Here is a 27528-nt window from a genome sequence, read left to right on the forward strand (position 1 = left end):
GGGACCCTTGGGGACACCTCGGGACATCTGGGGACACCTTGGGGACACCTTGGGGACACCTTGGGGACAGCAGTGACACCAAGGGGATGGGGACAGCCGGTTGTGGGGACAGCTGGGGGACAGGGGGACACTTGAGGGACCCAGGTGACACTTGGGGACACCTGAGGACACTCAGGGACACCTTGGGGGATCCATGGGAGACCTGGGAGACACCTGGGGACACCAAGGGGGACATTTGGGGACACTTGGCGACACCTGGGGGACATCTGGGGACACCTTGGTGGCACTGACCAGTTCTGGGGGAAGCCGTGGAGCAGCAGCATCAGGGGGGCGCCGGGGGGACCCCGAGTGACGTAATGGAGACGCAGCCCCGAGCTCTGGGGACATTGGGGACATTGGGGTGACATTGGGGACATTGGGGGGACACTGGGGGGACATTGAGGACATTGGGGACATTGGGGTGACATTGGGGACATTGGGGACATTGGGGTGGCATTGGGGACATTGGGGTGACAATGGGGGGACATTGGGGTGGCATTGGGGGGACATTGGGGACATTGGAGTGACACTGGGGGGACATTGGGGTGACATTGGGGTGACATTGGGGACATTGGGGTGACATGAGGGGGGACATTGGGGTGACAAAGGGGGACATTGGGGTGACAAAAGGGGGACATTGGGGACATTGGGGTGACAAAGGGGGGACATTGGGGACATTGGGGTGACATTGGGGGGACATTGGGGTGACATTGGGGTGACATTGGGGGACATTGGGGACATTGGGGACATTGGGGGGACATTGGGGACATTGGGGTGACATGGAGGTGACATTTGGTGACATTGAGGGGACATTGGGGTGACATTTGGGGACATTGGGGGACATTGGGGGGACACTGGGGGGACATTGGGGTGACAATGGGGACACTGGGGGGACATTGAGGACATTGGGGTGGCATTGAGGGGACATTGGGGTGACATTGGGGACATTGAGGACATTGGGGTGACATTGGGGACATTGGGGGACATTGGAGTGACAAGAGGGGGGACATTGGGGTGGCATTGGGGTGACACTGGGGGGACATTGGGGACATTGGGGTGACATTGGGGACATTGGAGTGACACTGGGGGGACATTGGGGGGACACTGGGGTGACATGAGGGGGGACATTGGAGTGACACTGGGGGGACATTGGGATGACACTGGGGGGACATTGGGGACATTGGGGTGACATTGGGGACATTGGAGGGACATTGGGGACATTGGGGGACATTGGGGTGACACTGGGGGGACATTGGGGTGACAAGAGGGGACATTGGGGTGACATTGGGGACATTGGGGGCACACTGGAGACATTGGGGGGGTGGGGACATTGAGATATTGGGGGACATTGGGGTGACAAAGGGGTGACACTGGGGGGACATTGGGGGGACATTGGGGACATTGGGGGGACATTGTGGACATTGGGGGACATTGGGGGCATTGGGGGGACATTGGGGTGACATTGGGGGGACATTGGGGTGACAAAGGGGACATTGGGGACATTGGGGGGGTGGCGACACCCCCAAATCGCCCGCCCCCACTCCGGATCTGCCCCAGGAGGAGCCACCGGAGTTGTCACTGCTGGGGATGTCCCCAAAGCCACCCCAAGGACCCCAAAATTCACCCCAAAGAGCCCAAAATTCACCCCAAATCCCCTTCAAGACGCCCTAAAATTCCCTCAATCCCTCCGAACCCCCCAAATCCCCCTAAAATGCCCCCAAAATGCCCCAAATCGCCCCTCAAGACACCCCAAAACGCCCCAGGACCCCCCAAAATCCCCTCAGGACCCCCCAAAATCCCCCCAGGACCCCCAAATCCCCCCCAAAATCTTCCCCCAACTCCCCTAAAACCCCTCCCAAATCCCCCAAAAATCCCCCAAAAAATCCCCAAATCCCCCAAAATCCCCCCAGGACCCCCCAAAATCCCCCCAGGACCCCCAAACCGCTCCAAATTCCCCTCTAATTCCCCAAAAATCCCTGCAGGACCCCCCAAATCCCATCCAAAATCTCCTCCCAAATCCCCCCAAAATCCCCAAAAAATCCCCAAAAAAATCCCAAAATCCCCCCAAAATCCCCCCAAATCCCCCAAAATCCCCTCAGGACCCCCAAACCGCTCCAAATTCCCCCAAAATCCCTCCAGGACCCCCCAAATCCCCCCCAAAATCTCCCCCCAACTCCCCTAAAACCGCTCCCAAATCCCCCAAAAATCCCCCCAAAATCCTCCCAGGGTCCACCAAACCGATCCAAATTCCCCTCAAATTCCCCCAAAATCGCTCCAGGACCCCCCAAATCCCCCCAAAAATCTCCCCCCAGCTCCCCTAAAACCCCTCCCAAATCCCCCCAAAAAATCCCCAAATCCCCCCAAAATCCCCCCAGGACCCCCCAAAATCCCCCCAGGACCCCCAGAATCCCCCCAGGACCCCCAAACCGCTCCAAATTCCCCTCAAATTGCCCCAAAATCCCTCCAGGACCCCCCAAATCCCCCAAAATCCCCCCAGGACCCCCAAACCGCTCCAAATTCCCCTCAAATTGCCCCAAAATCCCTCCCGGACCCCACAAATCCCATCCAAAATCTCCTCCCAAATCCCCCAAAATCCCCAAAAAATCCCCAAAAAAAGCCCCAAATCCCCCCAGAATCCCCCCAGGACCCCCGGTACCCGGAGCCGCAGGTGCCGGTGCTCCCCGAAGGCGCCGTCCCGCAGCCCGGGGGGGGCGCTGTCCCTCCGGTGCCACGCGAGGGTCGCGCGGGGCCCGCGGCGCAGCAGCAGCGCCGCCGCCCACAGCGCAAAGGCCACCCCCGAGGCCACCGCGGCCACCGCGAGGCCACCGCGGGCCAGCAGCGAGCGCAGCGACAGCAGGAGACGGGTGGGGGCCAGGAGCAGCGACAGCAGGCGGCGCGGCATGGGGACACCTGGGGACACAGGGACATGGGGACAGGGACATGGGGACTGAGGGACATGGGGACAGCAGGAACCGCGTGGGGGCCAGGAGCAGCGACAGCAGGCGGCGCGGCATGGGGACAGTGGGACACCTGGGGACACAGGGACATGGGGACACCTGGGGACACAGGGACATGGGGACATGGGGACACCTGGGGACATGGGGACAGCAGGCGGTGAGGCATGGGGACAGTGGGGACACCTGGGGACAGAGGGACAGGGACATGGGGACATGGGGACACCTGGGGACAGAGGGACAGGGACATGGGGACACCTGGGGACATGGGGACAGAGGGACATGGGGACACCAGGCGGCGCGGCATGGGGACACCTGGAGACACGGGGACACCTGGGGACACCTGGGGACAGAGGGACAGCAGGAACCGAGTGGGGGCCAGGAGCAGGGACAGCAGGCGGCGCGGCATGGGGACACCTGGGGACATGGGGACAGGGACTTGGGGACACCTGGGGACATGGGGACACCTGGGGACATGGGGACAGCAGGCGGTGAGGCATGGGGACACCTGGGGACAGAGGGACATGGGGACAGGGACATGGGGACATGGGGACAGCAGGCGATGAGGCATGGGGACACAGGGACACCTGGGGACAGAGGGACATGGGGACACAGGGACATGGGGACATGGGGACAGCAGGAAACGCGTGGAGACCAGGAGCAGGTACAGCAGGCGGCGCGGCATGGGGACACCTGGGGCACAGGGACATGGGGACACCTGGGGACATGGGGACAGCAGGAACCGAGTGGGGGCCAGGAGCAGGGACAGCAGGCGGTGAGGCATGGGGACACAGGGACAGCTGGGGACACCTGGGGACATGGGGACACCGGCATCAGGACAGGGACACTTGGGGACATGGGGACAGAGGGACATCGGCATGGGGACAGTGGGACACCTGGGGACAGAGGGACATGGGGACATGGGGACGGCTGGGGGGACATGGAGACACAGGGACAGGGACATGGGGACACCTGGGGACAGGGGGACAGGGACATGGGGACAGCAGGCGGTGAGGCATGGGGACAGGGACACAGGGACATGGGGACAGAGGGACAGCTGGGGGGACATGGGGACAGTGGGGACACCTGGGTACAGAGGGACATGGGGACATCGACATAGGGACAGCAGGCAGTGAAGCATGGGGACACCGGCACACTTGGGGACAGAGGGACATCGGTATTGGGACAGAGGGACAGGGACATGGGGACACCTGGGGACATGGGGACAGCAGGAAACGAGTGGGGGCCAGGAGCAGGGACAGCAGGCGGCGCGGCATGGGGACAGTGGGGACACCTGGGGACAGAGGGACAGGGACATGGGGACACCTGGGGGGACATGGGGACACCGGCATGGGGACACATGAACATGGGGACAGCAGATGGCGAGGCATGGGGACACCTGGGAGGATCGAAGGACAGGAACATGGGGACACCTGGGGACAGCTGGCGACAGCAGGAACACCTGGGGACACCTGGGGGGATACAGGGACAGCTGGGGACACAGGGGGACACAGGGACATCGGCATGGGGACAGCCGGGGGACACCTGGGGGGACAGAGGGACAGGGACGTGGGGACAGCAGCAAGGACAGGAGGCGGTGAGGCATGGGGACAGTGGGGACACCTGGGGGGGACACGGGGACAGGGACATGGGGACAGCTGGGGACAATGTGGGGACAGTTGGGGATGCAGGGACAAGGGGACACTGCGGGGACACCTGGGTGTCCCATCCCCAAGGTGTCCCCTATGGCAGGGTGGCCTCGTCACCAATGTCCCACAACCCCAGAGTGTCGCTGCCCCCTGGTGGCCCTGTCCCCACAGTGTCCCCATTGTCCCCAGGCTGTCCCCAAAGCCCCCAGAGTGTCCCCACCTTGTTCCCACGGTCTCCACAGTGTCCCCATTGTCCCCAAAGCCCTCAGGGAGTCCCCAAAGTCCCCTCGGTGTCCCCATTGTCCCCAGATTGTCCCCAGATTGTCCCCAAAGCCCTCAGGGTGTCCCCACTGTCCCCATGGCCTCCACAATGTCCCCACTGTCCCCAAAGTCCCCTCAGTGTCCCCATTGTCCCCAGAGGGTCCCCACTGTCCCCTCAGTGTCCCCATTGTCCTCACAGTGTCCCCATTGTCCCCAAAGCCCCCAGAGTGTCCCCGAAGTCTCCTCAGTGTCCCCAAAGTGTCCCCAGAGTCCCCTCCTTGTCCCCATTGTCCCCAGAGGGTCCCCAAAGCCCCCAGGGTGTCCCCACTGTCCCCTCAGTGTCCCCACTGTCCCCACATTGTCCCCACTGTCCCCAAAGCCCCCAGGGTGTCCCCGAAGCCCCCGGGGTGTCCCCAAAGTGTCCCCACCTTGTCCCCAAGGCCACCACGGCGCCGTTCCCGGGATGTGCCACCACCTGTCCCAATTCCCGGCTGGCACCACCCCAGGGTGGCACCGTCAGGGGTGTCACCACCCCCGGGATGTCACCATTGTCTGGGTGTCACCACCCCAAGGGTGTCACCATTCCTTGGATGCCACCACCCCCAGGATGTCCCCATTCCTTGGGTGTCACCACCCCATGGGTGTCACCATTGTGTGGGTGTCACCATCCCCAGGGTGGCACTGTCAGGAGTGTCACCATTGTGCCAGTGTCACCACCCCAGGGTGGCATCGTCTGGGTGGCACTGTCAGAGGTGTCACCACCCCGAGTGTCACCATGGTCCCGATGTCACCACCCCCTGGGTGTCCCCATTCCCAGGATGTCACTGTCAGGGGTGTCACCATTGTCCTGGTGTCACCACCCCCAGGGTGGCACCGTGTGGGTGACACTGTCAGAGGTGTCACCACCCCCAGAGTGTCACCGTTGTCCGGGTGTCCCCGTTCCTTGGGTGTCCCCATTCCCAGGGTGGCACTGTCTGGGTGGCAATGTCAGGGGTGTCACCATTGTCCCAGTGTCACCACCTCCAGGATGTCACCACTGTCTGGGTGTCACCATTCCTTGGATGCCACCACCCCCTGAGTGTCACCATCCCCAGGGTGGCACCGTCCGAGTGTCACCACTGTCTGGGTGTCACCATTCCCACCATGTCACCATCAGGGGTGTCACCATTGTCCTGGTGTCACCATCCCTAAGATGTCACCACCCCCAGTGTGTCACCACTGTCCCAGTGCCACCATTCCCAGTGCCACCACCCCCAGGGTCTGACACCATGCGTGGTCACCACGGTCTGGGTGTCCCCATTCCCAGGATGTCACCCCCAGGGTGTCACCATGGTCTGCGTGTCACCATCAGGGGTGTCACCATTGTCCCGGTGTCACCATCCCTGAGATGTCACCATTGTCCCAGTGTCACCATTCCCAGTGCCACCACCCCCAGGGTCTGACACCATGCGTGGTCACCATGGTCTGGGTGTCCCCATTCCCAGGGTGGCACTGTCTGGGTGGCAATGTCAGGGGTGTCACCACTGTCCCGGTGTCACCGCCTCCAGGATGTCACCCCCAGGGTGTCACCACCCCCAAGATGTCACCACTGTCTGGGTGTCCCCATTCCCACCACGTCACCATCAGGGGTGTCACCATTGTCCTGGTGTCACCATCCCCACGATGTCACCACCCCCAGTGTGTCACCATTGTCCCAGTGTCACCATTTCCAGTGCCACCACCCCCAGGGTCTGACACCATGCATGGTCACCATGGTCTGGGTGTCCCCATTCCCAGGATGTCACCCCCAGGGTGTCACCATGGTCTGCGTGTCACCATCAGGGGTGTCACCATTGTCCTGGTGTCACCATCCCCACGATGTCACCACCCCCAGTGTGTCACCACTGTCCCAGTGCCACCACCCCCAGGGTCTGACACCATGCATGGTCACCACGGTCTGGGTGTCCCCATTCCCAGGATGTCACCCCCAGGATGTCACCATGGTCTGGGTGTCACCGTCAGGGGTGTCACCATTGTCCCGGCGTCACCACCTCCAGGATGTCACCCCCAGAGTGTCACCATTGTCCGGGTGTCCCCATTCCTTGGGCGTCTCCATTCCCAGGATGTCACTGTCAGGGGTGTCACCGTGGTCTGGGTGTCACCACCCCCAAGATGGCACTGTCAGAGGTGTCACCACCCCAAGTGTCACCACTGTCTGGGTGTCCCCATTCCCACCATGTCACCGTCAGGGGTGTCACCATTGTCCTGGTGTCACCATCCCCACGATGTCACCACTCCCAGTGTGTCACCACTGTCCCAGTGCCACCACCCCCAGGGTCTGACACCATGCGTGGTCACCACGGTCTGGATGTCCCCGTTCCTTGGATGTCACCCCCAGGATGTCACCATGGTCTGGGTGTCACCATCAGGGGTGTCACCATTGTCCCGGCGTCACCACCTCCAGGATGTCACCCCCAGGGTGTCACCATTGTCCGGGTGTCCCCATTCCTTGGGTGTCCCCATTCCCAGGATGTCACTGTCAGGGGTGTCACCGTGGTCTGGGTGTCACCACCCCCAAGATGGCACTGTCAGAGGTGTCACCACCCCAAGATGTCACCACTGTCTGGGTGTCCCCATTCCCAGCATGTCACTGTCGGGGGTGTCACCATTGTCCTGGTGTCACCACCCCCTGGATGTCACCACTGTCTGGGTGTCCCCATTCCCACCATGTCACCGTCAGGGGTGTCACCATTGTCCTGGTGTCACCATCCCCACGATGTCACCACCCCCAGTGTGTCACCACTGTCCCAGTGCCACCACCCCCAGGGTCTGACACCATGCATGGTCACCATGGTCTGGGTGTCACCATCAGGGGTGTCACCATTGTCCCGGTGTCACCATCCCCACGATGTCACCACCCCCAAGATGTCACCACTGTCCCAGTGTCACCATTCGCAGTGCCACCACCCCCAGGGTCTGGGTGTCCCCATTCCCAGGATGTCACCATCAGGGGTGTCACCATCAGGAGTGTCACCATTGTCCCGGTGTCACCATTCCTTGGGTGTCCCCATTCCCAGGATGTCACCCCCAGGATGTCACCATGGTCTGGGTGTCACCACCCTCAGGATGTCCCCACCCCCAGGGTGGCACTGTCAGAGGTGTCACCACCCCTGGGTGTCACCACTGTCCCGGTGTCCCCACCCCCAGGGTGGCACCGCCACAGCCCTGTCACCCTGTCCTTGTCACCACGACATGTCACGACATTGGGGTGTCCCTGTCATGGTGTCCCTGTCCCCTGGGGTGTCCCTGTCACGGTGTCCTTGTCATGACATGTCACGACATCAGGGTGTCCCTGTCCCCAAGGGTGTCCCTGTCCCCACGTCCTTGTCACGACATTGGAGTGTCCCTGTCCCCGGGGTGCTGCTGTCACGGTGTCCTTGTCACCATAAGATGTCACGACATTGAGGTGTTCCCGTCCGGCGCTGTCGCGACATTGAGCTGTCCTTGTCCCCGCCGCGCCGCCCTCCCAGCCCCGCCCCTATCGCGACATCCCCGCCGCGTGTCCCCTCCCCCCCAGCCCCGCCCCCGCCAGCCCCGCCTCTATCGCGACATTGCTCCGTCCCCTCCCCTCCCGGGGCTTTCCCCGCCGCCTCTATCGCGACATCGCGGCGCTGCCGCCGCCACCACCGACCTGTCGCGACAGCGGGGGGGTCCCGGGGGGTTTTTCTGTCGCCTCTGTCGCGATCGCGGCGCTGTCGCCGCCCCCTCCCCCCCGACAGCGGCGCCGCTTCCGCCTCAAACCGCGCTGGCCCCGCCCCCGAGCGCTGATTGGACAGCGCTGAAAAGGGGTGGAGCATTTTGTAAACAACCAATGAGAGCGCGAGGGGCGTGGCCTGAAAGTCCCGAGGGGGCGGGGCCTTTTGTGAGTGGATTTGGGGCATTTTTTGTGATTTTTGGTTTTTTTTCTCCTTTTTTTCAACTTTTTGTGGCGTTTTTTGGCTTTTCTCCGTTTGCTCCTTTTTAGTTTTCACTTTTTCTGTCGCTTTCGCGTCTTTTGGGGCCCTTTTACCCTCGGAATTTAATTTAGTTTTAATTTTTGACCTATTTTTTAACCTTTCCCCCCTTTCCTCCCATTTTAACTGAATTTTCTCCTCATTTTCCTTATTTTTATATTTTTGTCCATTTAAATTTTTTTTAGCCTCTTCTCACTTATTTTTCAATTTTCCCCCAATTCTCCCTTTCCTTTTCACAAATTTAAACCTTAAAAATTTAAAAATCCAATTTAAAAATGAAATTTAAATAAAAATCTCAATTTTTGTCAATTTTAGACTTTAAAATTCCCAAACTTCACTTTTTAAAATCTCAATTTTTGCCCATTTCAGGCCAAGTTTTGGTATTTTAAAATTTAAAAAAATTGAATTTAAATTTTGATTTTAAAACATCGAAACTTCAAGTTTTAAAAGTCTCAATTTCTCTTGATTTCGACCAAAATCTGGATTTTAAATTTAAAATTTGTCGAGTTCCAATTAAACCTTCAAAATTTGACATTTAAATTCTCAATTTCTGTTCATTTCCACTCAAATATTCAAAATTAGAATTTAAAATTCTTAATTTCTATCAATTTCCACTGAAACCTCCAAAATCTGAATTTAAAATTCCAATTTCTGCCAATTGTCGCTTCAATATTAAAAATTTGGGGTTTAAATTCCCAATTTCTGTCAATTTCCACTGAAATATTCCAAATTTAAATTTTTAATTTCCCAATTTCTGGGGATTTCAAGTCCCTTAAATTCCCATTTTAATTCAAATATTTTTAATTTTAATTCTGATTTTTTTTCCCCCTTCCCCCCCATTTTTTCCCCTCCCTCTCCCTTTAAATTTTTGGGATAAAAAACCTGAAAAATTCGGGATTTTTTTTTTTTTTTGTTGTTTTTTTGGTGTTTTTTTATACAAAACCAAACTCGCAGCGTTTTTTATTCCACGATCGGCGAAACCCCGGCGGGGAAAAAAACCCAACCCAAATAAAATTAATTAATTATTAATAATTAATCCAACCCCGGGGGGGGAGGGGAGGGGGAAACGGGGAGAATTCCCGGGATTTTGGGTCAAAAGGGAGCGAGAAATAATAAAAAAATGGGAATTAAAAGAGGAAAAAAATGGGAATTATTTAAAAAATAAAAATTCCGGGCGTGGCGGCGATTTTGGGGGGAAAAGGGGGAGGGGAGGGAGGAGAAAAGGGGGGAAAAGGGAAAAATTAAAAAAATTAAAAATTTGTAAAAAATGGGAAAAATTGGGGAAAAAAGGGGGGAAAAATTGGGAATTTTGAAGGAAGAAATTCAAATTATAAAAAGGAAAAAAGGAAAATTAAAAAGGAATTAAAGGGGAAAATAGAAAGGAAATTAAAGAGGGGAAAATGATAAAAAATCAGGGAGAATAAAAAAGGGAAGGGGAGGGAAGGAGGAAAAAAAAGAGGAAAAAGTTTTAAAAATGTAGAAAAAAGGGAAAAAAGAAAATTAGAAATAAAAGGGGGGAAATTAGGAAAAAAGAAAAAAAAAAGGAAAAAATCAGGGAAAAAAGGAAAAACAAAGAAAATGAAAAGAAAAAAATCTGGGGAGAATTTTGAAAAAATATCAGATAAAAAATGGGAGCAAAATTAAGAAGAAAAAAGCAGAGAAAAAAATGAGGAAAAAAATGAAAAAAACCAGAAAAAAATCAGGAAAAAATCAGGAAAAAACAAATTCAGGAAAAAAATTGAAAAAGGATCAGGAAAAATTGGAGAAAATCAAAGGAAAACAGAAAAAAAGCAGGAGAAATTTGAAAGAAAATTGGAAAAAAAAATTAAAAATTCAGAGGAAAAATGGGAAAAAAATCAGGAAAAAGAAAAGAAAAATCAGGAGAAAAAAAGGAAAAATAGGAAAAAAAAGGAGAAAAAGTAGAGAGAAAAAATATCAGGGGGAAAAAAAAAGGAGAAAAAGTAGAGAGAAAAAAATCAGGGGGAAAATTGAAAATAAAATCAGGAAAAAAAAAAGAAAAAAATCAGGAAAAAATTGAAAAAAAATCAAGAAAAAATTTAAAAAATCAGGAAAAAAAAGGAAAAAATCGGGGAAAAATTGAAAAAATCAGGAAAAAATTTAAAAAATCAGGAAAAAAAAGGAAAAAATCAGGGGAAAAATTGAAAAAAAAATCAAGAAAAAATTTAAAAAATCAGGAAAAAAAAAGGAAAAAATCAGAGGGAAAACGGAAAAAAAGCCAGGAAAAAAAAGGGAATTTTTGGGAAAGGAAGGAAATTAAAAAATGAGGAATAAAAAGGGGGAAAAAGGAGAAATTCCAGGGAAATGGGAAAAGGTGAAGGGGAAAAGTCCCTGAGGCCGCGGGTGGGGGAGGGGCCGCGCCCCTCCCCCCATCACCCCTCCCCCCCCAATTCCTCCCAAATCCGCCCAAATCCAGCCCAAAAAAAAAAAAAATTGGGATTTTTTTCCCATTTTTTGGCCGCCACCGGAGGGAAAAAAAACCCACAAAAAAATAAAAAAAATTCCAAAAAAAAAATTTCAAAATTCGAGTGAAAATCCCAGGAATTCCCAGGAATTCTGGTGGGGTTTTTTTGGTGTGAAAAAAGGGGAAAAAAAGGACAAAAAAAATAAAAATTGGAATTCCGGGGTAAGGCAGCCCCGCCCCCGCTCCCATTCCCGAATTTTTCCGATATTTAACGGAGAGTCCGAACTTTGCTTTTGTTTTTTTTTCATTTTTTTTCTCGTTTTTCGCGTTATTTTTTTTTTTTTGGCCAGGAAAAAAAAAAAAGGGAAAAAGAGAGAAAAAAAAAAAAAAAAGGAAATTTTTTTCTTTTTTTTTTTTGATATTTTTCCACTTTTTTTTTTTGTTGTGTTTTTTTTTTTTTTTTTTTTTTTTTTCTTTTCCGGGTTTTTTGTTTTTTTCTTTTTTTTGGGAAAAGTCAAAATTCCCGGCCGGAGTCGCCTCTCCTAGAAAAGATTCTCCTCGAAAATGGCCAAGAGGTCGCTCTGGAAATTCATGTCGATCGTCGCCGCCATCTGCAAAAAAAGGGAAAAAATGGGAAAAAATATTCGGATTATTCCCCCCATTTTTGGTATTTTTTGTGCCCCATTTCTCTGAATATTCCCATTATTTCCCTAATTTTTTGTGCCCCATTTTGGTATTTTTTGCGCCCCATTTCTGTGATTATTCCCATTATTCCCCCCATTTTTGGAGACACATTTTTGTGAATATTCTCATTATTTCCCTGATTTTTGGAGACCCATTTTCGGAATTTTTTGCGCCCCATTTCTGTGATTATTCCCATTATTTCCCTGATTTTTTGCACCCCATTTTGGCATTTTTTGTGCCCCATTCCTGTGATTATTCCCATTATTTCCCTGATTTTTTGTGCCCCATTTTGGTATTTTTTGTGCCCCATTTCTGTGATTATTCCCATTATTTCCCCCCATTTTCAGGACCCCATTTTTTGGGAATATTCTCATTATTATGTCCCCCATTTTCAGGGTCTCTTTTTTGTGAATATTCTGATTATTTCCCTGATTTTTGGAGACCCATTTTTGGAATTTTTTGCATATCTTTTTTGTGAATATTCTGATTATTTCCCCCATTTTTGGGGACCACAGTTTTGGGATAATCCCCACAATTTCCCCCCATTTTCAGGACCCCATTTTTGGGAATATTCTGATTATTCCCCCCATTTTTTGCGCCCCATTTTTGGCATTTTTTGTGCCCCATTTCTGTGATTATTCCCATTATTTCCCTGATTTTTTGTGCCCCATTTTTGGTATTTTTTGCGCCCCATTTCTGTGAATATTCCCATTATTTCCCCCCATTTTCAGGACCCCATTTTTGGGAATATTCTGATTATTTCCCTGATTTTTTGCGCCCCATTTTTGGCATTTTTTGTGCCCCATTTTTGTGAATATTCTGATTATTTCCCGGATTTTTTGTGCCCCATTTCTTTGATTATTCCCATTATTCCCCCCATTTTTGGAGACACATTTTTGTGAATATTCTGATTATTTCCCTGATTTTTTGCACCCCATTCCTGAGATTATTCCCATTATTTCCCTGATTTTTTGCGCCCCATTTTTGGCATTTTTTGCGCCCCATTCCTGTGATTATTCCCATTATTTCCCTGATTTTTTGCGCCCCATTTTGGCATTTTTTGTGCCCCATTCCTGTGATTATTCCCATTATTTCCCTGATTTTTTGTGCCCCATTCCTGTGATTATTCCCATTATTTCCCTGATTTTTTGCACCCCATTCCTGTGATTATTCCCATTATTTCCCTGATTTTTTGCGCCCCATTTTTGGTATTTTTTGTGCCCCATTCCTGTGATTATTCCCATTATTTCCCTGATTTTTTGTGCCCCATTTTGGCATTTTTTGTGCCCCATTCCTGTGATTATTCCCATTATTTCCCTGATTTTTTGTGCCCCATTCCTGTGATTATTCCCATTACTTCCCTGATTTTTTGTGCCCCATTCCTGTGATTATCCCCATTATTCCCCCCCATTTCCGGCCCCATTTAACCCTTCCCTCACCGCTTCCCGGCGCCTCCTCTCCTGCTCCCTCTTGCGCGCCATCTCCCGCTGCTGGTCCAGCATGGCCTGCGAGGAGCCGGCCGGGCCCGGGGGCTGCGGAGCCGCCGCCGCCGCCGACACCGGCACCGAGCCGGGCACGGGCACCGAGCCGGGCACCGAGCCGGGCACCGGCACCGAGCCCGCGGCTGCCGGCGGCTGCTGCTGCTGCTGCTGCTGCTGCTCCTGGCGCCGCCGAACCTCCTCGTGCACCCGCCGGGCCTGCTCCAGCGCGTCCTCGTCCTCCCGGGACCTGCAGAGTGACCACAGTGACCACTGAGTGACCATTGAGTGACCAGGAGTGACCATCAGTGAGCACTGAGTGACCATTGACCAGGAACTGCACAGGAACCCCCCAGACTGTTCTAGAACCTCCTCGTGCACCCGCCGGGCCTGCTCCAGCGCGTCCTCGTCCTCCCGGGACCTGGGGAATGACCACAGTGACCACTGAGTGACCACTGAGTGACCGCACTGAGCACTGAGTAACCAGGAACCCCAGACTGTTCTAGAACCTCCTCGTGCACCCCCGCGCCTGCTCCAGCGCGTCCTCGTCCTCCCGGGACCTGGGGAATGACCACAGTGACCACTGAGTGACCACTGAGTGACCAGGAGTGACCACTGACCATCATTGAGAGAGTATAGTAACCACTGAGTGACCAGGAACCCCCCAGACTGTTCTAGAACCTCCTCGTGCACCCCCGCGCCTGCTCCAGGGCGTCCTCGTCCTCCCGGGACCTGCGGAGGGACCACAGTGACCACTGAGTGACCACTGAGTGACCACTGACCATCACTGAGTGACCACAGTGACCACTGACCATCACTGAGTGACCACTGAGTAACCAGGAGTGACCACAGTGAGAACTGAGTGACCACTGACCATCACTGAGTGACCACAGTGAGCACTGAGTGATCATTGAGTAACCAGGAGTGACCACTGAGTGACCAGAGTGAGCACTGAGTGACCACTGAGTGACCATAGTGACCATCAGTGAGCACTGAGTGACCGCTGACCATCACTGAGTGACCAGAGTGAGCACTGAGTGACCATTGAGTAACCAGGAGTGACCACTGAGTGACCAGAGTGAGCACTGAGTGAGCACTGAGTGACCATTGAGTGACCACAGTAACCATTGAGTGATTATGGTAACCACTGAGTAACCAGGAACCCCCCAGACTGTTCTAGAACCTCCTGGTGCACCCCCGCGCCTGCTCCAGGGCCTCCTCGTCCTCCCGGGTCCTGGGGAGGGACCACAGTGACCACTGAGTGACCACTGAGTGACCAGGAGTGACCACTGACCATCATTGAGAGATTATAGTAACCACTGAGTGACCAGGACCCCCCAGACTGTTCTAGAACCTCCTCGTGCACCCGCCGGGCCTGCTCCAGGGCCTCCTCGTCCTCCCGGGAAGTGACCACAGTGACCAGGAGTGACCATAGTAACCACTGAGTGACCATCAGTGACCACAGTGAGCACTGAGTGTCCACAGTAACCACTGAGTAACCAGGAACCCCCCAGACTGTTCTAGAACCTTCTCGTGCACCCCCGCGCCTGCTCCAGGGCGTCCTCGTCCTCCCGGGACCTGGAGAGTGACCACAGTGACCACTGAGTGACCATTGAGTGACCACAGTGACCATTGTGTGACCATAGTAACCACTGAGTGACCACAGTAACCACTGAGTGACCAGGAACCCCAGACTGTTCTAGAACCTCCTCGTGCACCCCCGCGCCTGCTCCAGGGCGTCCTCGTCCTCCCGGGTCCTGGGGAGTGACCACAGTGACCAGGAGTGACCACTGAGTGACCACTGAGTGACCACAGTGACCACTGAGTGACCACTGAGTGATTATAGTAACCACTGAGTGACCATGGTAACCACTGAGTAACCAGGAACCCCCCAGACTGTTCTAGAACCTCCTCGTGCACCCCCGTGCCTGCTCCAGGGCCTCCTCGTCCTCCCGGGTCCTGGAGAGTGACCACAGTGACCACTGAGTGACCACTGAGTGACCACTGAGTGACCATCAGTGAGCACTGAATGATTATAGTAACCATTGAGTGACCATAGTAACCACTGAGTAACCAGGAACCCCAGACTGTTCTAGAACCTCCTCGTGCACCCCCGTCCCTGCTGGTGTTTGTGGTGGATCTGGTGGTGTTCCTGATGTTCCTGCTGGTGTTTGTGGTGTCTCTGGTGGTGTTTGTGGTGTTTATGGTGGTGTTTTGGAGTTCCTGATGGTGTTCCTGATGTCCCTGCTGGTGTTTGTGGTGTCCCTGCAGGTGTTTATGAAGTTCCTGCTGGTGTTTGTGGTGTCTCTGCTGTTGTTTGTGGTGGATCTGGTGGTGTTTGTGGTGGATCTCTGATGCTTTCGGTGTCCCTGCTGGTGTTTGTGGTGTCCCTGGTGGTGTTTTGGAGTTCCTGCTGGTGTTTGTGGTGTCCCTGCAGGTGTCTGTGGTGGATCTCTGATGGTTTCAGTGTCCCTGCAGGTGTTTGTGGTGGATCTGATGATACTTTTGGTGTCCCTGCAGGTGTTTGTGGTGTCCCTGGTGGTGTTTAGAAGTTCCTGGTGGTGTTTATGGAGTTCCTGCAGGTGTTTGTGGTGGATCTGATGATGCTTTTGGTGTCCCTGCAGGTGTTTGTGGTGGATCTGATGATGGTTTTGGTGTCCCTGCAGGTGTTTGTGGTGTCTCTGGTGGTGTTTGTGGTGGATCTGATGATGCTTTTGGAGTCCCTGCTGGTGTTTGTGGTGGATCTGGTGGTGTTTGTGGTGTCCCTGGTGGTGTTTTGGAGTTCCTGGTGGTGTTCCTGATGTTCCTGCTGGTGTTTGTGGTGTCCCTGCAGGTGTCTGTGGTGTCTCTGGTGGTGTTTGTGGTGGATCTGATGATACTTTTGGTGTCCCTGCAGGTGTTTGTGGTGGATCTATGATGGTGTTTGTGGTGGTGTTCCTGATGTTCCTGCAGGTGTTTGTGGTGTCCCTACAGGTGTTTGTGGTGGATCTCTGATGGTTTCGGTGTCCCTGCAGGAGCTCCTGGAGCTCCCGCCGTGTCCCCACCGGTGTTGTCCTCACCTCATCCTCTCCTGCTCCCTCCTCAGCCGCTCCTTCTCGCGCTCCACCTGCTCGGCCTGGGCCTTGAGGGCCTTCTCGCGCTCCTCCTTCTCGCGCGCCGCCCGCTTGAACTGCTCGAAGGAGTCGCTCGAGGACTTGGCCGCGGCCGCCGGCGCCGCCGGGTGCTTCTGCACCAGCGACGCCCACGAGCCCATGTTCTTGATCTTCAGGTCCTGCAGGAGACACGCGGTCACCACGGGGCCACCACGGGGCCACCACGGGGCCACCATGAGGTCACCACGGGGCCACCACGGGGCCACCATGAGGTCACCACGGGGCCACCACGGGGCCACCATGGGGCCACCATGAGGTCACCATGGGGCCACCATGAGGTCACCATGGGACCATGAGGTCACCACGGGGCCACCATGGGGTCACCACGGGGCCACCACGAGGTCACCATGGGACCATGAGGTCACCACGGCGTCACCACAGGGCCACCATGGGGCCACCATGAGGCCACCACAAGGTCACCATGGGGCCACCATGGGGTCACCACAAGGTCACCACGAGGTCACCATGAGGCCACCATGAGGTTACCACGGGGCCACCACGGGGTCACCACGGCGTCACCACAGGGTCACCACGGGGTCACCATGAGGTCACCACGGGGCCACCACGGGGTCACCATGAGGTCACCACGGGGTCACCACGAGGCCACCATGGGGTCACCACGGGGTCACCACGGCGTCACCACGGGGCCACCATGAGGTCACCACGGGGTCACCACGGGGCCACCACGGGGTCACCATGGGGTCACCACGGGGCCACCACGGCGTCACCACGGGGCCACCATGGGGCCACCATGGGGTCACCATGAGGTCACCATGGGGTCACCACGGGGCCACCATGAGGTCACCACGGGGCCACCATGAGGTCACCACGGGGCCACCACGGGGCCACCACGGGGTCACCAGGAGGTCACCACGGGGTCACCACGGGGTCACCACGGGGTCTGGGATCCACCAGGATCCACCAGAACCGTGGTGGCCACCATGGGATCCTCCAAGGGCTTTGCCCTGAGGAGCTGGAGCCAACCTGGTGGCATCTCAGGGGCTTCCCCAGGTCCCTCAGCCTGGTGGCATCTCAGGAGGTTCTCCCAGACCCAACCCTGGAGTCCCCCAGGAACCTCTGGATCCCACCCTTCCCTGAACCTGGTGGCACCTCATGGAAGAACCTCTGGAACCTTCTGGAGCTCCTCCAGGTTCTCTGGGACCTCATGGAAGAACCTCTGGAAGGTTCTGGAGCTTCTCCAGGTTCTCTGGAACCTCATGGAAGAACCTCTGGAAGGTTCTGGAGCTCCTCCAGGTTCTTCAGGACCTCCAAACCTTCCCTGAACCTGGTGGCACCTCACAGAAGAACCTCTGGAACCTTCTGGAGCTTCTCCAGGATCTCTGGGACCTCCAAACCCTCCCTGAGCCTGGTGGAACCTCATGGAAGAACCTCTGGAAGGTTCTGGAGCTTCTCCAGGTTCTCTGGGACCTCATGGAAGAACCTCTGGAAGGTTCTGGAGCTTCTCCAGGTTCCTTCAGACCTCATGGAAGAACCTCTGGAAGGTTCTGGAGCTCCTCCAGGATCTCTGGGACCTCCAAACCCTCCCTGATCTTGGTGGCACCTCAGGAGCTTCTCCAACGCCCAACCCTGGACCTTCTCCAAACCCTTCCAGATCCCACCTCCCCTTTTTGGGGCAGGAACGCCCAAAATCCCAACCCCAAGTGTCCAACGGGACCCTTTTGGGAGATCCCTCAGGAATTTGAGCATTTTTGCCCAAAAACTGGAAATCCTTTACCCAAAAATCAGGATATTTTTCCCCAAAAATTGGAATTTTTTTTTTTTTGTCCAAAATTCTGGGATTTTTTTTTGCCTCAAAACTTCGAGGGTTTTTTTCCCAAAACTTGGGATTTTTTTCCCCCCAAAACTGGAAACTTTTACCCAAAAATGGGGTTTTTTTCCCCAAAATTTTGGGATTTTATTGCCCAAAAAATGGGGTTTTTTTTGTCTAAAAAATGGGGTTTTTTTCACCAAAATTTTGGGGTATTTTTGTCCAAAATTTTGGGGTTTTTTGTCCAAAATTTTGGGGTTTTTTTGCCCAAAAAATGGGGGTTTTTTGCCCAAAAAATGTTTTTCTTTGCCTAAAATTTTGGGGTTTTTTTGCCCAAAATTTTGGGGTTTTTTTGTCCAAAAAATGGGGTTTTTTTCCCAAAAAATGGGGTTTTTTTTGCCCGAAAAATGGGGTTTTTTGCATAAAAAATGGGTTTTTTTAAACCAAAATTTGGCGTTTTTTTGACCAAAATTTTGGGGGTTTTTTGCCCAAAAAATTGGGTTTTTTTGCCCAAATTTTTGGGTTTTTTTTGTTTCCAAAAAATGGGGGTTTTTTTTCCCAAAAAATGGGGTTTTTTGCCCAAAATTTTGGGGTTTTTTTGCCCAAAAAATGGGGTTTTTTTTTGTCCAAAAAAGGGTTTTTTGCCCAAAAAATGGTTTTTTTTTCCCAAAATTTTGGGGTTTTTTTGCCCAAAAAATGGGGGTTTTTTTGTCCAAAAAATGGGGTTTTTTGCCCAAAAAATGGGGGTTTTTTTCCCAAAATTTTGGGGTTTTTTTTGCCTAAAAAATGGGTTTTTTTGACCAAAATTTTGGGGTTTGTTGACCAAAATTTTGGTTTTTTTGCCTAAAATTTTGGGGTTTTTTTGTCCAAAAAATGGGGGTTTTTTGCCCAAAAAATAGGGGTTTTTTCCCAAAAATTTTGGGTTTTTTTTCCCCAAAAATGGGGCTTTTTGCCCAAAAAATGCGGGGTTTTTTGTCCAAAAAATGGGGATTTTTAAACCAAAATTTTGGGGGTTTTGCCCAAAATTTTGGGGTTTTTCCCCCAAAATTTTGGGGTTGTTTTTCCCAAAAAATGGGGGGTTTTTTTGCCCAAAAATGGGGTTTTTTTCCCAAAAAAATGGGTTTTTTTCCCCAAAATTTTGGTGTTTTTTTTTCCAAAAAAATGGGGTTTTTTGCCCAAAATTTTGGGGATTTTTTGCCCAAAAAATGGGGTTTTTTTCCCAAAATTTTGGGTTTTTTTTTGTCCAAAAAATGGGGTTTTTTTCCCAAAATTTTGGGGTTTTTAGCCCAAAATGAGGATTTTTTTTTCCCCAAAATTCGTTTTTTTACCTTTTTGGGTGCCACCGGGGTTTTGGGCTCCGTTTTCGGCCGCTCCTTGTCGGGGGGGGGCGGGGTCGGCTCGGGGGGGCGAATGACGGCGCGCGCCCCTCCCCCCTCCAGCGCCTTCAGCTCCGGCCCTGCAACCAAAAATGGGAAATTTGGGATTTTGGAACCCAAAAATGGGAAATTTCCTGATTTTAGAACCTAAAAATTGGGATTATGGAGGTTTGGAACCCAAAAATTGGGATTTCTGACCCCAAAATTTGGGTGGCTTGGGCCCCTCCCCCCTCCAGCGCCTTCAGCTCCGGCCCTGAAACAGCAAAAATTGAGAATTTCAGGATTTTGGAAACCAAAAATCAAAAATTTTGGGATTTTGGAACCCAAAAATGGGAAATTTCTGGATTTTGGAACTCAAAAATGGAAAATTTCCGGATTTTGGAACCCAAAAATCAAAAATTTCGGGATTTTGGAACCCAAAAATGGGAAATTTCAGCATTTTGGAACCCAAAAATGGGAAATTTCTGGATTTTGGAACCCAAAAATGGAAAATTTCCCAATTTTGGAACCCAAAAATGGGAAATTTGGGATTTTGGAACCCAAAAATGGGAAATTTTGGGATTTTGGAACCCAAAAATGGAAAATTTCCGGATTTTGGAACCCAAAAATGGGAAATTTTGGGATTTTGGAACCCAAAAATGGAAAATTTTGGGATTTTGGAACCCAAAAATTGGGATTTCTGATCCCAAAATTGGGCTCGGTCGTGCCCCTCCCCCCTCCAGCGCCTTCAGCTCCGGCCCTGAAACAGCAAAAATTGAAAATTTGGGATTTTGGAACCCAAAAATCAAAAATTTTGGGATTTTGGAACCCAAAAATTGGAATGATGGGGATTTTGGAACCCAAAAATGGAAAATTTCTGGATTCTGGAACCCAAAAATTGGAAATTTCGGGATTTTGGAACCCAAAAATGGAAAATTTCTGGATTTTAGAACCTAAAAATTGGGATTATGGAGGTTTGGAACCCAAAAATTGGGATTTCTGACCCCAAAATTGGGCTCGGTCATGCCCCTCCCCCCTCCAGCGCCTTCAGCTCCGGCCCTGCAACCACAAAAATGGGAAATTCGGGATTTTGGGACCCCAAAATGGGAAATTTCAGCATTCTGGAACCCAAAAATTGGGATTTCTGACCCCAAAATTTGGGTGGCTTGGGCCCCTCCCCCCTCCAGTGGCTTCAGCTCTGGCCCTGGAAACCAAAAATGGGAAATTTCTGGATTTTGGAATCCAAAAATGGGAAATTTTCTCTCTTGCCGTGACGTTTTATGGGATTTTTTTGGGATTTTTTTTTGTGTTCTTCTCTTTCCCCACGATGCTCAATGGGATTTTAATGGGATTTTAATGGAATTTTAATGGGATTTTTTTTTTAATTTTCTCTCTTGCTGAGACGTTTCATGGTATTTTAATGGAATTTTAATGTGATTTTTTTGGGGGGGATTCTCTTTCCCCATGACACTCTATGGGATTTTAATGAGATTTTAATGGGATTTTTTTATGTTCTTCTCTTTCCCCATGACGTTTAATGGTACTTTAATGGAATTTTAATGGGAGTTTTTTGGGGGGGTTTCTCTTTCCCCATGACGCTCTATGGAATTTTAATGGGATTTTAATGGGATTTTTTTTTAATTTTCTCTCTTGTTGAGACAGTTCATGGTATTTTAATGGGATTTTTTTGTGTTCTTCTCCTTCCCCATGACATTTAATGGTACTTTAATGGAATTTTAATGGGATTTTTTTGTGTTCTACTCTTTCCCCATGATGCTTAAATGGTACTTTAATGGGATTTTAATTTTTTGCGGGTTTCTCTTTCCCCATGACACTCTATGGTATTTTAATGGGATTTTTTTGTGTTCTTCTCTTTCCCCCACGATGCTCAATGGTATTTTAATAGAATTTTAATGGGATTTTTTAGGGGGTTTCTCTTTCCCCATGACACTCTATGGAATTTTAATGGGATTTTAATGGGATTTTTTTTTTTTGAGTTTTTCTCTCTCGCCATGACACTTCATGGGATTTTAATGGGTTTTTTTTGGGGGGGCTTTCTCTTTCCCCATAACACTTTATGGAATTTTAATGGGATTTTTTGGTGTTCTTCTCTTTCCCATGACGTTTAATGATACTTTAACGGGATTTTAATTTTTGGGGGGTTTCTCTTTCCCCACAACACTCTATGGGATTTTAATGTGAATTTTTTTGGGGGGATTTCTCTTTCCCCATGACGTTTAATGGTACTTCAATGGAATTTTAATGGGTTTTTTTTGGGGGGCTTTCTCTTTCCCCATAACACTTTATGGAATTTTAATGGGATTTTAATGGGATTTTAATGGGATTTTTTTTTTAATTTTCTCTCTTGCCGTGACGTTTCATGGTATTTTATTGGGATTTTTTTGGGGGGTTTCTCTTTCTCCATGACACTCTGGGATTATAATAGGATTTTCTTTTTGTGTTCTTCTCTTTCCCCATGACGTTTAATGGTACTTTAATGGGATTTTAATGGGATTTTTTTGTGTTCCTCTCTTTCCCCACGATGCTCCATGCTATTCTAACGGGGTTTTTTGGGTGTTTTTGTTTATTTTCGGTGTTTCCGGCCCCACTCACGCTGCGGGAGGTGCGGGGCCGCCTTGATGCCCTCGGGGTGGCCCTTGGGGGGCTCCTGGCGCAGGGGGGGGCTGAAGGTCTCGGTGCGGATCACGGGCGAGTGCGAGTGCGGGTGCAGCTTCTCCTCCTTGCCCGCGCCCAGCGGCTGCCCCTGCACCACCGACGCCGCCCGCAGCTCCTGCCAGGGAAATTTGGGTTTAGGATCAGCTCTAAAATCCCAAATTCTGACCCCAATCCTGACACCGAGGCCGCCCGCAGCTCCTGCCATAGAAATTTGGGGTTAGGATGGTCCTGAAATCACAAATTCTGACCCCAATCCTGATACTGACACTGCTCGCAGCTCCTGCCAGGGAAATGTGGGATCAGGATTGTCCTAAAATCCCAAATCCTGACCCAAATTCTGACCCAAATTCTGACCCCGAGGCCGCCCGCAGCTCCTGCCGTAGAAATTTGGGTTTAGAATTGTCCTAAAATCCCAAATCCTGACCCCAATCCTGATACTGACGCTGCTCACAGCTCCTGCAGAAAATGGGGTTTAGGATTGGCCCCAAAATCCCAAATCCTGACCCCAATCCTGACTGCAATTCCTGCACAAATCCTGGTTTAGGATTGGTCCTAAAATCCCAAATCCTGACCCCAATCCTGACCCCAATCCTGACTGCAATTCCTGCAGAAATCCTGGTTTAGGATTGTCCCAAAATCCCAAATCCTGACCCCAACCCTGACGGCAATTCCTGCAGAAATCCTGGTTTAGGACTAGCCCCAAAATCCCAAATCCTGACAGCAATTCCTGCACAAATCCTGGTTTAGGATGGTCCAAAAATCCCAAATTCTGACCCAAATTCTGACCCCAATCCTGACACCGAGGCCGCCCGCAGCTCCTGCGGGGAAACTGGGGTTAGGATGGTCCTGAAATCCCAAATTCTGACCCAAATTCTGACACCGAGGCCGCCCACAGCTCCTGCCATAGAAATTTGGGGTTAGGATTGTCCTGAAATCCCAAATTCTGACCCAAATCCTGACGCCAACCCTGACGACAATTCCTGCAGAAATCCTGGTTTAGGATTGGTCCTAAAAATCCCAAATTCTGACCCAAATTCTGATACTGACACTGCCCGCAGCTCCTGCGGGGAAATTGGGGTTAGGATGGTCCAGAAATCCCAAATTCTGACCCAAATTCTGACTGCAATTCCTGCAGAAATCCTGGTTTAGGATTGGTCCTAAAATCCCAAATCCTGACCCCAATTCTGACCCCAATCCTGATACCAAGGCCGCCCGCAGCTCCTGCACAAAATGGGGGTTAGGATTGGCCCCAAAATCCCAAATCCTGATCCCAAATCCTGACCCCAATCCTAATACTGAGGCCGCCCGCAGCTCCTGTATGGAAATTTGGGTTTAGGATGGTCCGAAAATCCCAAATCCTGACCCCAATCCTGACACCGAGGCCGCCCGCAGCTCCTGCAGGGAAATTGGGGTTAGGATTGTCCTGAAATCCCAAATCCTGACCCAAATCCTGACACCGAGGCCGCCCGCAGCTCCTGGAGAAAATGGGGTTAGGATTGTCCTGAAATAACAAATTCTGACCCCAATCCTGATACTGACACTGCCCACAGCTCCTGCAGAAAATGGGGTTTAGGATTGGCCCCAAAATCCCAAATCCTGACCCCAATCCTGACAGCAATTCCTGCACAAATCCTGGTTTAGGATTGGTCCCAAAATCCCAAATCCTGACCCCAATCCTGACACCGAGGCCGCCCGCAGCTCCTGCCAGGGAAATGTGGGATTAGGATTGTCCCAAAATCCCAAATCCTGACCCAATCCTGATCCCCACACCATTCACGGTTCCTGTGGAAATCTGGGATCAGGATCCATCCCAAAATCCCAACCCCGACCCCGATGCTGATCCTGATCCTGCTCACAACTCCTGCGGATCCCCAAATCCCCTTTTTCCACCTGATCCCAAATCCCAAATTCCCAAATCCCATTTTTCCACCTGATCCTAAATCCCCAAATTCCATTTTTTCAGCTGATCCTAAATCTCAAATCCCCAAATCCCATTTGTTCACCTGATCCTAAATCCCAAATCCCCAAATCCCATTTGTTCACCTGATCCTAAATCCCAAATCCCCAAATCCCATTTGTTCACCTGATCCTAAATCCCATTGTTTCACCTGACCCCAAACCCCAAATTCCAAACCTGAAATCCCAAATCCCAACCCCCAAAATCCCATTTTTTTTCACCTGCCCCCAAACCCCAAAATCCCATTTTTTCAGCTGCCCCAAACTCGTTGTTTTTCACCTGATCCCAAAGCCCAAACTCCAACCCCCAAACCCAATCTCAGGTTGTTTCACCTGACCCCAAACCCCAAAACCCCAAAATCCCATTTTTTCAGTCGCCCCCAAACCCCAAACTGTGTTTGTTTCACCTGCTCCTAAACCCCAAAATCCCATTTTTCAGCACCTCCAAACCCCAAACCCCAAATTTGGGTTGTTTCACCTAAACCCAAAGCCCAAACTCCAAACTCTGGCTGTTTCACCTGACCCCAAACCCCAAACTCGAAACCCCAAATCCCAAACCCCAAAATCCCATTTTTCAGCACCTCAAACCTCAAATCCCAAACCTCAAACCCCAAAATCCCATTTTTCAGCACCTCCAAACCCCAAACCTGCCGTTTCTCACCTGACCCCAAACCCCAAAATCCCATTTTTCACCCTCCCCAAACCCCAAATTCCCATTTTTCAGCCCCTCAAACCCCAAACCTGTTGTTTTTCACCCTCCCCAAACCCTAAATTCCCATTTTTCAGCCCCCCAAACCTGTTGTTTTTCACCTGACCCCAAACCCCAAACCTGTTGTTTTTCAGCCCCTCAAACCCCAAATTCCCATTTTTCAGCCCCTCAAACCCCAAACCCCAAATTCCCATTTTTCACCCTCCCCAAACCCCAAACCTGTTGTTTTTCACCCTCCCCGAACCCCAAATTTCCATTTTTCACCCTCCCCAAACTCCCATTTTTCAGCTGCCCCCAAACTCCAAACCCGCTGTTTTTCACCTGACCCCAAATCCCAAACCCCAAACCCCAAAATCCCATTTTTCACCCTCCCCAAACCCCAAATTCCTGTTTTCCAGCCCCCCAAACCTGTTGCTTTTCAGCCCCCAAACCCAAAATTCCCATTTTTCACACTCCTCAAACCCCAAACCTGGTGTTTTTCACCCTCCCCGAACCCCAAATTCCCATTTTTCAGCCCCCCAAACCTGTTGTTTTTCACCTGACCCCAAACCCCAAAATCCCATTTTTCAGCCTCCCCAAACCCCAAACCTGTTGATTTTTACCCTCCCCAAACCCCAAATTCCCATTTTTCAGCTCCTCAAACCCCAAACCCCAAAATCCCATTTTTCAGCCCCCCAAACCTGGTGTTTTTCACCCACCCTCAAACCCCAAACCCGGTATTTTTCACCTGACCCCAAACCCCAAACCCCAAATTCCCATTTTTCAACTCCCCAAACCCCAAATCTGTTGTTTTTCACCTGACCCCAAACCCCAAACCCCAAATTCCCGTTTTTCAGCCCCCAAATTCCGTTTTTCAGCCCCAGCCCCCCTCTGTTTCCCACCTGTTTTTTTGGCTGGATGTTCTGCTGAGGGGGCGACTGAGGCACCAGGCCCTGGAACGGCATCTGTGGGGAAGGCAGCATGAGGGGGGAGGGGGCTTCCCGCAGGTGACCTGCAACGGGAGGGGAGGGGGGCACCGGTCAGTCACCGTCATCGTCCTCACCGTCATCATCCTCACCGGCACCATCGTCACCGCCACCCACCCCGACGTGCACCCAAAAACCCCAGGATGGACCCAAAGAAACACAAAATTCTCTTGAGGAACATCAGGATGTTCTCAAAGAACCTCAAAATTCTCTTGAGGAACATCAGGATGTTCTCAAAGAACCTCAAAATGTTCTTGAGGAACATCTGGATGTTCTCAAAGTACCTCAAGATGTCCTTGAGGAACATCAGGAACATCGGGGTTTCCTCAAAGAACCCCAAAATGCTCTTGGGGAACACCAAGATGTTCTCAAAGAACCTCAGGATGGCCTCAAAGAACCTCAAGATGTTTTTGAGGAACATCAGGAACTTCAGGGTTTCCTCAAAGAACCCCAAAATGTCCTTCAAGAACATCAGGATGTTCTCAAAGAACCTCAAGATGTCCTTGAGGAACATCAGGAACCTCAGGGTTTCCTCAAAGAACCCCAGAATGTCCTTGAGGAACATCTGGATGTTCTCAAAGAACCTCAAGATGTTCTTGAGGAACATCAAAACATTGGGGTTTCCTCAAAGAACCCCAAAATGTCCTTGAGGAACATCAGGGTTTCCTCAAAGCACTCCAAAATGTCCTTGAGGAACATCAGAACATCAGGGTTTCCTCAAAGAACCCCAAAATACCCTTGAGGAACATCAGGGTTTCCTCAAAGAACCTCAAGATGTTCGCGAGGAACGTCTGGATGTTCTCAAAGAACCTCAGGATGTTCTTGAGGAACATCAAAACATCGGGGTTTCCTCAAAGAACCCCAAGATGTTCTTGAGGAACATCAGGAACATCGGGGTTTCCTCAAAGAACTCCAAAATGCTCTTGAGGAACATCAAGACATTCTCAAAGAACCTCGGGATGGCCTCAAAGAACCCCAAAATATCCCTGAGGAACATCAGGATGTTCTCAAAGTACCTCAAGATGTTCTTGAGGAACATCAGGAACATCAGGGTTTCCTCAAAGAACCCCCAAATTCTCTGGAGGAACATTGGGGTTTCCTCAAAGAACCCCAAAATGTCCTTGAGGAACATCTGGATGTTCACAAAGAACCTCAAGATGGCCCCAAAGGATCCCAAAATGTCCTTGAGGAACATCAGGATGTTCTCAAAGAACCTTGGGATGGTCTCAAATAACCTCAAGATGTTCTTGAGGAACATCAGGAATATCGGGGTTTCCTCAAAGAACCCCAAAATGTCCTTGAAGAACATCAGGATGTTCTCAAAGAACATCAGGAACATTGGGGTTTCCTCAAAGAACCCCAAAATATCCCTGAGGAACATCAAGGTTTCCTTAAATAATCCCAAGATGTTCTTGAGGAACATCAGGATGTTCACAAAGTACCTCAAGATGTTTCTGAGGAACATCAG

The 27528-nt window shown here is 51.2% G+C and overlaps 1 protein-coding gene and 1 long non-coding RNA gene across 3 annotated transcripts; both read right to left on the bottom strand.

Annotated features, from left to right (window-relative positions):
• Positions 1–6: 6 nt before the first annotated feature.
• Positions 7–8714, bottom strand: LOC135441908 (uncharacterized). Of its 2 annotated transcripts, XR_010438580.1 has the most exons (4): positions 8574–8714; positions 3180–3410; positions 2696–3095; positions 7–377 (listed from the first exon to the last, which is right to left on the bottom strand). It is a non-coding gene; the product is annotated as an uncharacterized LOC135441908 (long non-coding RNA). The 2 variants fall into 2 exon arrangements; XR_010438579.1 differs by having other exon boundaries at positions 2696–3410.
• Positions 8715–11609: 2895 nt separating this feature from the next.
• On the bottom strand, positions 11610–26081 carry LOC135441909 (bromodomain-containing protein 4-like). Its single transcript, XM_064701462.1, has 6 exons — positions 25977–26081; positions 22368–22545; positions 19728–19855; positions 16539–16750; positions 13441–13729; positions 11610–11928 (listed from the first exon to the last, which is right to left on the bottom strand). Exons 1-6 carry the CDS (start codon positions 26055–26057, stop codon positions 11860–11862), a joined length of 957 nt encoding a protein of 318 aa, XP_064557532.1. The 5' UTR covers positions 26058–26081; the 3' UTR covers positions 11610–11859.
• Between the last annotated feature and the right edge of the window lie 1447 nt (positions 26082–27528).

The sequence above is a fragment of the Zonotrichia leucophrys genome, unplaced genomic scaffold, assembly GCF_028769735.1.
Source record: "Zonotrichia leucophrys gambelii isolate GWCS_2022_RI unplaced genomic scaffold, RI_Zleu_2.0 Scaffold_672_27528, whole genome shotgun sequence".
NCBI lineage: Eukaryota > Metazoa > Chordata > Aves > Passeriformes > Passerellidae > Zonotrichia > Zonotrichia leucophrys.